General features: G+C 44.7%; 1 protein-coding gene across 1 annotated transcript in view; it reads right to left on the bottom strand.

Moving 5' to 3' along the window:
- NPTX2 (neuronal pentraxin 2) overlaps positions 1 to 10,008 on the bottom strand; it is a 45,102-nt gene extending 35,094 nt beyond the window's left edge. The window contains exons 1-2 of the mRNA XM_068244577.1: positions 9,104 to 10,008; positions 6,462 to 6,678 (exon numbers count right to left, since the gene is read on the bottom strand). Coding sequence (XP_068100678.1) covers positions 6,462 to 6,678; positions 9,104 to 9,532 — 646 coding nt within the window. The 5' untranslated portion in view covers positions 9,533 to 10,008. The remainder of the gene's footprint in view (positions 1 to 6,461; positions 6,679 to 9,103) is intronic.
- Between the last annotated feature and the right edge of the window lie 2,921 nt (positions 10,009 to 12,929).

Genomic DNA, 12,929 nt, shown 5'->3' with positions numbered 1-12,929 from the left:
AGCATAAACTCTTTTGGGAATTGGCCTTGTGATGCCACATTCACCTCCCCACTGCCTCCGTTGCTACCCCCCAAAATTAATGTGCCACCTGTGCATTAAAATATCCAGCCGCCGCTAGTGTCCAGCTGCTCTTGATTCAGCATTCATGTCCCACATGGCTGCTGGCATACTGCATGTGGTACGTGTGTGACCTCATATATGTTGCATGTGCTGTACGTCAGCAGCCATGTGAGGCGCGAAATCTGAAGTGCAAGCAGCTGAACCCTAGCGGAGGCCAGACAGGTGACAGGGGGCACATTAACATTTGGGAGAACAGTAGCCATAGCCAAGGGTTCCCTCAAGTTCAGCTCGAGATTTCCCAGCATGCTTGATTGATACATTCCACCAATTTTAGCCCAAAATTTGTTGAATCATTCAACTGGACTTGTTTGTTGCACGGTGGCGTAGTGGTTAGCACCCTTGCCTTGCAGCACTGGGTCCCTGGTTTGAATCCCAGCCAGGTCAACATCTGCAAGGAGTTTGTATGTTCTCCCTCTGTATGTGTGGGTTTCCTCCAGGCACTCTGGTTTCCTCCCACATCCCAAAACATACAAATAAGTTAATTGGCTTCCCCCCAAAAAATTGGCCCTAGACTATGATCCATGCACTACATGATACATACATAGTCATATTACTATGGGAGTGATTACATTGTGAGCTCCTCTGAGGGACAGTTAAGTGACAAGACAATATGTACTCTGTACAGTACTGTGTAATATGTCGGCGCTATATAAATACTATAATAATAATAATAAAAACTCCCATTTTCATTCAATAATAATTATCAAATTGGATGGTTGATCGGCCACAAAATCACCATGTACATGGTCATCTTGAAGTGATCCTAACATAAATTATTAAGAGTGCAAAAGCTGCTGGCAGCTACTCAATTTGTGCAGTTGTGGAAAATAAGTAGCAATGGGTCCTTCCAAGAACAGTGTATAGTGCTCACTGTAAACTGAAACGGAAGGATAATTTAAATAATATTAGGTTATAGCCATTTATTTCTTTAGCAAAAGTGCCTTTTAGTTCCCTTTAAATTAAAAATAAAATTGAACAACTCTGTTTGTAATTATGAATTTCTAAATTACATTTTATTTTTAAAAAATGTATTCCAAAAACAAATTGTAACCTCAGACTCTCCACTGGGAAGGAAATATCCCTAAAAAATTGTGAAAGAAAGGATGTACTCAACAAGAAGAGGAAGACCATGGGCTTGATTCACAAAGCAGTGCTAACCTACTTAGCACGTCTAAAGTCGCGCTAACCAGGGTGCTAAGTAGGTTAGCACCGGATTTCTCAATCAGATCACGCGCTAACTTTGCGCGCGCAAAGTTTTACGCGCGCTAAGTCCCATAGGCTTTAATGGGCACTTCGCGCGGAGCGCCCTGCGCTCTGTGCAGTACGCGCGTAAAGTTTTATGCGCATAAAGTTTTGCGCGCGTAAAGTTTTATGCGCGAAAAGCTTGTTTAGACGTGCTAAGGGGTTTTTCACAGGCGTGCTAACAGTTAGTTGGGTCCACAGCGCTTGTGAGGTCATCTGGCCGCCCCCTGCCCTTTGAAAGGAAGATCGCCTCCTCACCACTTTCTGTGTCAAATGCTGGTTCTTTCACCTCAAAAGACATATACCAGAGCTCCCATAGCGTAAAATTGTATAAAAGTTTTATTAATAAAAAGATTGCACACTTACAGACACATCCAGGGTATATTCGCATAGAGTTTTTGTGGGCTCCACCCCAAACGTTGGCCACCGGGCAGGCTGTAGAGCGCTGTTTCTAATGCCCTCCCCTCTGCGTCCACGTTCTCCCCCTTGGATGGTGATAAAGCCGCGTGTACTTGACCGGTTTCGTCGCTCTAGGCGACTCCTCAGAAGCATGCGCGGCCTACGCCTGTCTCTCTTAAATACCCTCTGCTAAGTTTAAAATTCCCCTCCCCACCCTCCCCAACCCGGAAGTTGAACCAATCATCCTATGGCGGCCCTCCATTTCTCGGAAGCAGAAACTGACCTAAGCCTCCTGCGTCCCAGTGTGGTTTTACACGCCTAGAAGGCGTGTTCCTAGAGGGCGATCTTAAACGCCTATAGAACGTAATCATTACTCCTTCCCTCCTCCAATATGACTCTCACTGGACGCGCGTACAACGCGCATCTCACCCTCCCCACCGCTCACGTGGTACATGGCTCCACCCACCCGCATCATAGTAAACTGGGCAGCCCCTCTCTCTGTCCACTCCTTCATGCAGCTGGAGGCCCTACCCACCGCGCAGCCAGCGCGCGCATCCGCCTTCCCTGCCGCTTATACGGTGTGCAACTCCTCCCTCCCACATCAACTGTGGTTGCCAAGCAACCTGGTTCTTAGCCCAGCGCCTTTCCCTAAATCTTCGTTGTGCGCTCCAAAGCCTTCCCGTTCACCACTTCAAAAGGCCAGTCCCAATTTCTGGCCTTTAAACACCGGATGGTATATTTGATGTCCGCAGGGTACATACTCATATATAACCCGCGTACACAAGGTGGTTACAACAAGGCTCTGGTGTTAGCTAAACACATCCCAACAGTAATTACAATAATGCGATGGTTATTATATATAGACAGATGTATACTCCATTTCCTTCTATTGACACATTGACATTCTTATTCTTTTTGTTTTATAGGTTGGGTTGCCTCCAGGGTACCAAATCCCTCAATCCTTAAAGTGATAGCTCAAAAAATGTGCCCATTAGTCAATCATAACTCCTTCTCAGAAGGCCCCTCCCCCCCCCCTTGTAACTTCACTCCAAACCCCCTTACTAATGCCAATATCAACAAAAAAAATTGTGATCAAAATTAAGTACCCCTCCTCACCAACATTTCATGGGATATTGGGATGCAGATCCCGGAGGCATCCCTTCTACCTCTAATCATCAGCAAGAAAGCAGACCAAGTCAATTTCAGCATTGTGTCCCCTTGGTTTCAGGGTATCCAATAGGTATATCCACTTAGTTTCCCTTTGTGAAACCGCCCTCACCATATCCCCTCCCCTTCACGGTCTCATGACCTTTTCAACCCCGCAAAAAGTCAAGAGTGAAGGATTGCTGTTATGTACTTTTTTAAAATGGGCCGATAAGCTGTGGCTCATCAGTCCCCTTGCTATGTTCCTAAGGTGTTCCCTTATCCTTTCTTTTAATGGCCTCGTTGTTCTCCCAACGTACTGTGTGCCACACGGGCACCATGCCACATAAATGACATACCTATCATTACACGTGATAAAGTCCCTTATTTTTATATTTTTCCCATTAGATTTTCCCCTTACGTGTGTTACCCTTCCGGCTTTAGCCTCTCTACACCCCTTACAATCTCTGCAGGGGTGAAACCCCGGACGCTGCCATCCCTGAAATCTAGGGGCCTGTTTTTGGGGTTCCACACAGCTTGGGGCTAGAATGTTTTTTAAATTTGGAGCTTTTCTGTATATGAACCTAGGTTTTTGCGATAATACACACAGTTTGGCCTTTATTACTGAGTATAATAGCCAGTATAAAGAAATAGAAGGTATAGTGACCAAACATTGGGAAATTTTGTTGTCTGATGTGGAACTGAGTAAAGTACTGACGCAAAAACCTAGGTTCATATACAGAAAAGCTCCAAATTTAAAAAACATTCTAGCCCCAAGCTGTGTGGAACCCCAAAAACAGGCCCCTAGATTTCAGGGATGGCAGCGTCCGGGGTTTCACCCCTGCAGAGATTGTAAGGGGTGTAGAGAGGCTAGAGCCGGAAGGGTAACACACGTAAGGGGAAAATCTAATGGGAAAAATATAAAAATAAGGGACTTTATCACGTGTAATGATAGGTGTGTCATATATGTGGCATGGTGCCCGTGTGGCACACAGTACGTTGGGAGAACAACGAGGCCATTAAAAGAAAGGATAGGGGAACACCTTAGGAACATAGCAAGGGGACTGATGAGCCACAGCTTATCGGCCCATTTTAAAAAAGTACATAACAGCAATCCTTCACTCTTGACTTTTTGCGGGGTTGAAAAGGTCATGAGACCGTGGAGGGGAGGGGATATGGTGAGGGCGGTTTCACAAAGGGAAACTAAGTGGATATACCTATTGGATACCCTGAAACCAAGGGTACACAATGCTGAAATTGACTTGGTCTGCTTTCTTGCTGATGATTAGAGGTAGAAGGGATGCCTCCGGGATCTGCATCCCAATATCCCATGAAATGTTGGTGAGGAGGGGTACTTAATTTTGATCACAATTTTTTTGTTGATATTGGCATTAGTAAGGGGGTTTGGAGTGAAGTTACAAGGGGGGGGGGGGGCCTTCTGAGAAGGAGTTATGATTGACTAATGGACACATTTTTTGAGCTATCACTTTAAGGATTGAGGGATTTGGTACCCTGGAGGCAACCCAACCTATAAAACAAAAAGAATAAGAATGTTAATGTGTCAATAGAAGGAAATGGAGTATACATCTGTCTATATATAATAACCATCGCATTATTGTAATTACTGTTGGGATGTGTTTAGCTAACACCAGAGCCTTGTTGTAACCACCTTGTGTACGCGGGTTATATATGAGTATGTACCCTGCGGACATCAAATATACCATCCGGTGTTTAAAGGCCAGAAATTGGGACTGGCCTTTTGAAGTGGTGAACGGGAAGGCTTTGGAGCGCACAACGAAGATTTAGGGAAATGCGCTGGGCTAAGAACCAGGTTGCTTGGCAACCACAGTTGATGTGGGAGGGAGGAGTTGCACACCGTATAAGCGGCAGGGAAGGCGGATGCGCGCGCTGGCTGCGCGGTGGGTAGGGCCTCCAGCTGCATGAAGGAGTGGACAGAGAGAGGGGCTGCCCAGTTTACTATGATGCGGGTGGGTGGAGCCATGTACCACGTGAGCGGTGGGGAGGGTGAGATGCGCGTTGTACGCGCGTCCAGTGAGAGTCATATTGGAGGAGGGAAGGAGTAATGATTACGTTCTATAGGCGTTTAAGATCGCCCTCTAGGAACACGCCTTCTAGGCGTGTAAAACCACACTGGGACGCAGGAGGCTTAGGTCAGTTTCTGCTTCCGAGAAATGGAGGGCCGCCATAGGATGATTGGTTCAACTTCCGGGTTGGGGAGGGTGGGGAGGGGAATTTTAAACTTAGCAGAGGGTATTTAAGAGAGACAGGCGTAGGCCGCGCATGCTTCTGAGGAGTCGCCTAGAGCGACGAAACCGGTCAAGTACACGCGGCTTTATCACCATCCAAGGGGGAGAACGTGGACGCAGAGGGGAGGGCATTAGAAACAGCGCTCTACAGCCTGCCCGGTGGCCAACGTTTGGGGTGGAGCCCACAAAAACTCTATGCGAATATACCCTGGATGTGTCTGTAAGTGTGCAATCTTTTTATTAATAAAACTTTTATACAATTTTACGCTATGGGAGCTCTGGTATATGTCTTTTGAGGTGAAAGAACCAGCATTTGACACAGAAAGTGGTGAGGAGGCGATCTTCCTTTCAAAGGGCAGGGGGCGGCCAGATGACCCCACAAGCGCTGTGGACCCATCTAATTGAGGGTCTCTACTAACGGTGAGTGGCCACTGCTTGGGGTGTGGTGGTGGTATCTCACTGAAGCGGAGCAATTTGGCTGACCCTGAGTAGGAGGAGTGACGTCTACCACCTGGAGTGTGGAATACAGTTTGCTGATGTTCTTGTGCGCAGCTATTGTTTGAGACGTTATTGATTTCTAGTGTATACAGCAGCGCACCACCGAAAGGAATTACACCCTACATAGATATCAGCGCAGTTTTTTGAAATTTTAGTGCTAACAGTTAGCACCGCTTTGTGAATCAAGCCCCAAGTAGACAGAGGACCTGATAGCAGACCTAGCCAAGATGGAGATAAGAGAAAGGCGAAAAAGAATGAGAGAGGGATAGAGGCAAATTGTAGAGGAGGCAAAGCCCACTCAGGGCTGTAGTGCCAGAAGAAGAAGCAGAACCTCAGACTGCACTTCTATGCAACTATGTCATCAGTACTACTGGAGTACAGGTCTCCCAATAAGCACCCATCTTCCTGCCCGAGTGATTCACTGCTTGGAACAGATGCGGTTTCTGCTCATGTTCAACACCTCCTCAAATCCATTGAGTGGGAGCAAATGTTGGCACTCCTATTGGCTACTGTCTGTTTGAAAAACTATGGAATGTTTGTGTTTTATATGCACATAAAACAAAAGTAAGCAAACTGAACAATTGTTTTCCATTCATCTTTGCTATATACAGAGCTAAACTGAATGACTGAATTACTTTTCTTAGAAAAAAATGGTATTCCATTTTAATGATTAAGATTAAAAAGCTCCCAATGGTTACTCCACTTTGCACATCATCATAACTTTGCATTGCCTGATTGAATATGCCATTATGTTGTTTAACAAAAGGGGCATGTTTCGTTTAGTACAATTACCTTTCTCAAGCTCATTAACCCTTTCCAGGAGAGCAGAGAGAGCAGACTCCGTCTTGTGCCTATGTGCGGCACTCTCATTATGAAGCAAGGACTTCTCATCTTCAAGTTCAGCTACTTTGTTTGAGAGCTGGTGCTCCAGGTCACCTAGCCTCCTTTGCAGCATGTCTCGAAGATCATTAGGCAGAGCTGAATAGGACACATTGGTCCTCAGTTGATGCTTGAACACAAAGAAAAAGAAAATCAATCAGGCATCTGGTAGGAAGGTTAGAGATGCAAATTCATAAAGCTCCCTGTAATGTGTTCTTGACATTGTCCATTAAGAGAAAGAATTAACCATCTCCGACCTAATGAAGTAGAATCTGTGCCGCTAAAGGAAACTAACAGTGTGATTTCCGCTACCTTAAGTCTAGTCGTCATGCAGTCAGTACTGCAATATAACCCTGAATGATTTATGAGGGATATCTGTGAACAAAAGTGTGCAGTCCACAGGATTGCACCCATATTGGCTCACATTCCTGAATGTGTGATTATGCCAAGGCTTATGATGTGCTTACAATTCTAGAATGCATTTGAAATAACTATGCCACTCACAGGGAATTACTGAATGCCCAGTAGAGTAACATGGTTTATGAAAATAATGAGTACATGGCACAGCAAGACAGTATCCTGAGCTGCCCCATTTAAGCAGCTGAATTCATGCATTTCATGTAAACACTTTGCAGTAGATCTGTTCCACTTCACCTGCTTCTTTTCATTAAAATACTGGTTTATGGCTTTCAGTATATCACAAAATGTTAAAATATAAACATATTTCATTGTAGCTGTAGTTTATACTGTTATGTATTCTTTTAATATTAAGAAGTGTAAATTTTCTTTAAAAGTAGAGCACAGATCTACCGTTAAATATTCAACATGTTCCTACTCCATACAGCACAATACAGCTTAACACAGTGCTGGAGCTCTCCGTCCAGTATATAGGTGGATTTATATATTAAACAGTTAGGTTCAATGCCTATATTGTCTGAAATACTGACAACCTTAATCACCAGCTTACACCTCTAATGTGTAAGAACAAAACTATCATATTCATGTCTCATTGGCTTACTGGCTGGTTGGTTGTAAAGACAAACGATCGGTCATGCCAATTATTGGCTGGATTCACACTAATCGATTTGTTTAGATTAATGGGATAGATCCATTTTTTTGGGATAGATGCCAGTAATCCAAATGAATTGGCTAGCAGGAATTTGGCCATTAATGGGCATAACCGATGGTTTTCGATCAATTAAAATGGCAAACAGAAATGATTGATCGGCTACTGGATTGTATCATGAATGGGCGCATATAGATAGATAGATAGATAGATAGATAGATAGATAGATAGATAGATAGATAGATAGATAGATAGATAGATGTGTTTGTACACTTTTACACTCTCACACATCATCTGCAGATATAAACCTTATTAACTTCCCTGAGTTGAATCCATCAAATACATACACAAAAAGTCCTGTGTAGTGTGCTAAATTCACAAACTGAATGTTCTATATTAGCTACTGAGTGTAATTCTGTTTCTGATATTATTGCTTTACACCTGTTTATTACATTGAAATAATAAGGCAGTTTTTTATGGTGACCTAACCAAAGAATCTCTCTGAATGACACACAATTTAGTTTGTTGTACTGTGCAGTGCCACACACACAAAAGCTATATTCACTAAACTGCAGTAATCAGAAGAATTGTGCATAAAGTCTTATGCACAATGGGGTGTTAGCACTAAATTGTATTAAGCAGAATAACAAGGGTAAAGTCTTACTGCACCATTAACACATTACATGCAATGCATTACACTGTACTCACTTAATTCTGCTTAATGCAGTTTAGTGCATACACCTCAATGAGTATAATGGCCAAAAGTAGCCGGAACACTGAACAGCCAGCGTGAGACTGTGAGAATTCAGCACCTAGGAGAGTTCACTTAGCTGCCGCTTTAGGCTCTATAAAGAACCGATGAAAATTCAGCACCTGGGACAGCTCACTATTAGCGTGCGCTGGATAGTTCTATAGAGAACCGATGAGATTTCAGCACCTTGGACAGCTCACTATTAGCTTGCCGCTGGTTAGTTCTATACAGAACCGATGACATTTCAGCACCTTGGACCGCTCACTATTAGCTGCCACTGAGAAGTTCTATAGTAAATAGTAAATAGGGGACTGATAAGATTTCAGCACCTTGGACAGTTTATTACTACTGGCTGCTCAGCAGTTTGTGAATTCAGCACACTGGACACCGCAGTCTTTGCTTCTATGTACTGAAACGGTAAACTGCTCTTGGTGTAACGGCTTCTCATATAAACGTACGTCATAATTTTAATGGAAAATGACAAGACATACTTTTGAAATCCTTCTTATAATTTTCCTATGAGCTCTCCTCCCTGCTATGAATATGAATGAAAAGAAAGCATTACATCATAGTATGTCCAGTGACCATGAATGAAAGCGGCATTACTCTAGCGTGCTATGCAGACCATTTAAGAATGGGCAACAGCATCACACCAGCCACACACACAGGATGCATAGTGACTTAAATGCATATAAACAGCAGAGCGTAAAGTAGAAAAAAACCCCAAAAGAAACTTACTTCTAAATTCTCTAGCCTGTCTTTCAGGGACTGCATGGTGCGGCTGAGCTGGTCAATCACCTGGCTGGGGTCCCTTGGGAGATCCCCCATAGTGTCTTTCCCACCAGTTTTTCCAGATACTTTTTTCCAGGATCCATGCTTGCCATCCTCGGATAGGCTCTCACAGCTGTTCAACTTGCCTGTAAGCTCTCGGATAGTCGCCTTCTGGTTGCCCATGGTCTCCTTCTGCTGTAGGATGGTCTCTCTGAGCTGCAGGACCGTATTCCTCAGCTCTTCTTCTGGGGTAAAGCTTGGCATCGGGCAGCCTGGGGTGGCATCGGGAGGCAGTGCTGTGCAGATAAAGCGTTCACCCGGGTTTTCTTGGCTCTTGATAGTATTGCCTCTTGTAAAGGCTACCAGGCAAATAATCCCACTTATTACAGTAAGCATGCCTACTGCTATGACCACTCCACAGAGGAGCCTGCGTGACCTGGACTGTATTATTAAATCGCCCGGATAAGAGTATTAGAAAGAAGCAAAGATCACCGCCTTCTTCACTGAGATTTCCCCTCGCTGATCATTACCGTCAGACGAATGTCTTGGCTGGGACTTGAGTTAGCTTAGTCCTCTTGAGAATCTGCCGTGTTGAAGTTGAGCCAAAAAGCGCAAGAGCCGATCAGGTGCTACTTTTTGCCTAGGCTGTTCACTGTTCTTCTGCTATGAAGCCTTCCCTGGCTGCTCTATGCGATCTCCTCTCCAGCAGAGCTTAGCAAATGCCCGGAATCAGCTCAGAGGCTCATCTTAAAGGGACAGAGCCAGCAGGCGTGTCTTTGTAACAATGTGTGTGGTTGACACGCACATAGTATGCCTGCTCCTTCTGTCCGGGGCTGATGCAGGAAGCAGAGAGATGAAAGTGCTGGCAGCCTGTGTGCTTCAGCAGGGGGAGATTGAGTTTAGTCAGGAGGGAGAGAGAGTGAGGAGAGAGGCACGTGAGCAAAAATAAAGCTGTTGGGGCTGTTTCTCTTCCGGAGGTGTGTCACTCACAGCTCAGAGGAGAAAGAGACAGGACGGATGGTTTGTGAGCAGCAGAGAAAAGTAAATAAAATAAGCAGCACTGGCAGTAAAAAAGAGAAGCTGGAGGAAAAGAGACAGTGAGGAGGATGACAAAACTGACAATAAAGGATTTAGCAGTAAGATAAGAAACAGATTAGCTGAAGCAGCAGAGTAGAGAGCAGGGACATATAGTAGAAGCCAGAGGTGAAGCTGAATGGTATGGATTGCCCAGCAAGCTCATGGTGAACCAGAACTCCTAGGAGTGTGTAATGATGGGAATACATGATGCATTTTTGTGGTCGATTTGTCGTTCAATCGTGTTTTAATTCGTTTTTCCGCTTGATTTCCCGCTTGAATCTCTTATCTTTTCATATCAATTTCCATTCACTTCTATCAGAAATCGAAAGTGAGATTGGACATGTCGGAAATTATCTATCGAACCATCTCTATCTGCCTAAAGCTGGCCACTAACGGTCCAATTTCTAGCGAAAAATCGTTCGAGCGATCAGAAATTCTGATCGGACGAAAAATCGTTCACTACACCATCAACTAACCAATCATTGCTTCCTATCTATCACGACCACCAAGAAAATACAAATTTTCGTTCGACGAAAATTCATTCGGGCGACATTTTTTCATTCCTTCATAATCGATTGTGTCCACCAATGGAGATTATTTACAACCAAACCGATCAGAATTTCTGATCGCTCAAACGATTTTTCGCTAGAAATTGGACCGTTAGTGGCCAGCTGGTGTATTCCCAGCATAAGGGGCTAAAAAAAGATCAAAAAGCCTTCTTACTAAAATGCTATACAAAAACAGAAGCTTGTCTTCTAAAAACAGAGGTATTTGCAATTATTCAGGTTGAAGTGAGGTTTGTACTTTCCCACAGTGAGACACCTCAAAGCTCGCTCCAACCGGAATAATCCCCAATACCTTCTGTTTCAAGAAGACAAACTGTTCTGAATGGCACAGAGAGAGATAACCTGCTGCAAACAGAATACCCAGGAGCAGACAAAGAACACAAAGCAGTGACATTTGCAGAGTTCAACCAAAGAAGGTTTGAATAACAGAAACCTAGAGGATACATTATTTTGTTACCAGAAAAGGTTGAAGCACTTACAGATGGAGTACGGAAGGCTGGTGAGAACTATTCAAATGTATTTCTGAACTGTTTCAGGTAGAAAGCATCTGCTATTACCACAGAAAACAAACTGACTGTTTTGAAACTACCTATGTTGTTTCCTAGAACAGTGAGAAGTTCCAGAAACAGTGCTTTAATTATCTTGGTTTATTTATAATTAATTGCACCTTGCTGCTGTAATAAAGGAGATATTATAGTGGAAACTGCTGCTGTTTACTAAGTGAAAATCTTAGTGAAAATCTTATGGATTGCTCATACTCACTCTCCCTTAAAGACTATCTGTAACTTTAAAAAGTGCCCCGGGCCCTGGGGCATACTTACCTCTGGAGGGGGAAGCCTCTGGATCCTATCCAGGCCTCCCCCGTCCTCCTCCACCCCACAGTGGTCTCGCTTAGCCACTCCAAACAGCGGGCATGTAAATATTTATCTTCCAGGCTTCAGCGCAGGTGCAGTAGTGGCCCTTGGCTCGGAATCAGGCAGAAATAGTCGATCCATGTTGGGTCCGCTCTACTGCACAGGCGACTTGCGCCTGCACAGTGGAGTGGACCCGACTGGGATTGGCTATTTCTGCATGATTCAGAGCCGAGGGCCGCTACTGCGCCTGCGATGGAGCCAGGGAAGATAAATATTGCAGGCGCTACTGCACCTGGGCCACAGCCTATCAAATTGTCCACAGTGGCTTACGAGGGGCAAAGTGAGACCACCGTGAGACGGAGGAGTACGGCGGAAGCCTCATTAGGATCCAGAGGTTCCCCCCTCCCGAGGTAAGTATCCTCCAGGGGCACTTTTTAAAGTTACAGAGTCTCTTTAAATGTAGCGATTGAATAAATTCATGGGACCTTACTCAATTGACTTTTATCCCTAAATTCCTATTTTTTTCCCTAAATTTTCTTCAGGATGATATATTTACACCTTATCAATAAAATGCATTCGAAGCCACTAATCATTTTTACAGTACCTTTTCCCTTACTTTTTGGTACTTTTTTAACCACTTAAGGCCCGGGGCTGTTCTCTCTGATCTGTGCTGCGTGGGCTCTCCAGCCCACAGCACAGATCGTGTGCATGGCAGGGCGATCAGACTTCCCCCCTTTTTTCTCCACTAGGGGGATGACCTGCTGGGGGGGTCTGATCACCGCCGCTCCCTGTGGCCAAGCAGGGGGGCTCCTCAAAGCCCCCCTCCACAGCGCGATTCCTCCCTCCCTCTCCTTCCCTCCCTGTCTCTCCTTCGCTGGGCGGCACAGGACGGCGATGCGTCCTGCGCCGCCTCTGATAGACTTCAGCCTATCACACGGCGGCGATCCCCGGCCAATCAGAGGCCCGGGATCACCAATCTCCTTTACGGCGCTGCTGTGCAGTATTGATGTAAACAGCAGGGATTTCTTCCCCGCGTGTTTACAATTAGCCTGCGAGCCACGCGATCGGAGGTTTGCAGGCTATTCACAGAGACACCCTCCGTGTACTGACATGGAACGTTTCCATGTAAAACCACAAAGGACCAGCCGCCGCCTATCAGCATTAGCTGGTCGTTATTAATTGTAGAGGTTTTTAAACATAACATGAAAAATGATCTACTAGGAGCACACCTAGGAGAAAAAGTTATTTGAATAAGGGGACATTAATAATAAGAGTCATTAACCATTAATATAAACT

The sequence above is a fragment of the Hyperolius riggenbachi genome, chromosome 7 (assembly GCF_040937935.1).
Source record: "Hyperolius riggenbachi isolate aHypRig1 chromosome 7, aHypRig1.pri, whole genome shotgun sequence".
Taxonomy (NCBI): Eukaryota; Metazoa; Chordata; class Amphibia; order Anura; family Hyperoliidae; genus Hyperolius; species Hyperolius riggenbachi.
Note: the sequence above shows the minus strand (reverse complement) of the source record. Positions and strands in the feature narration are given on the sequence as shown.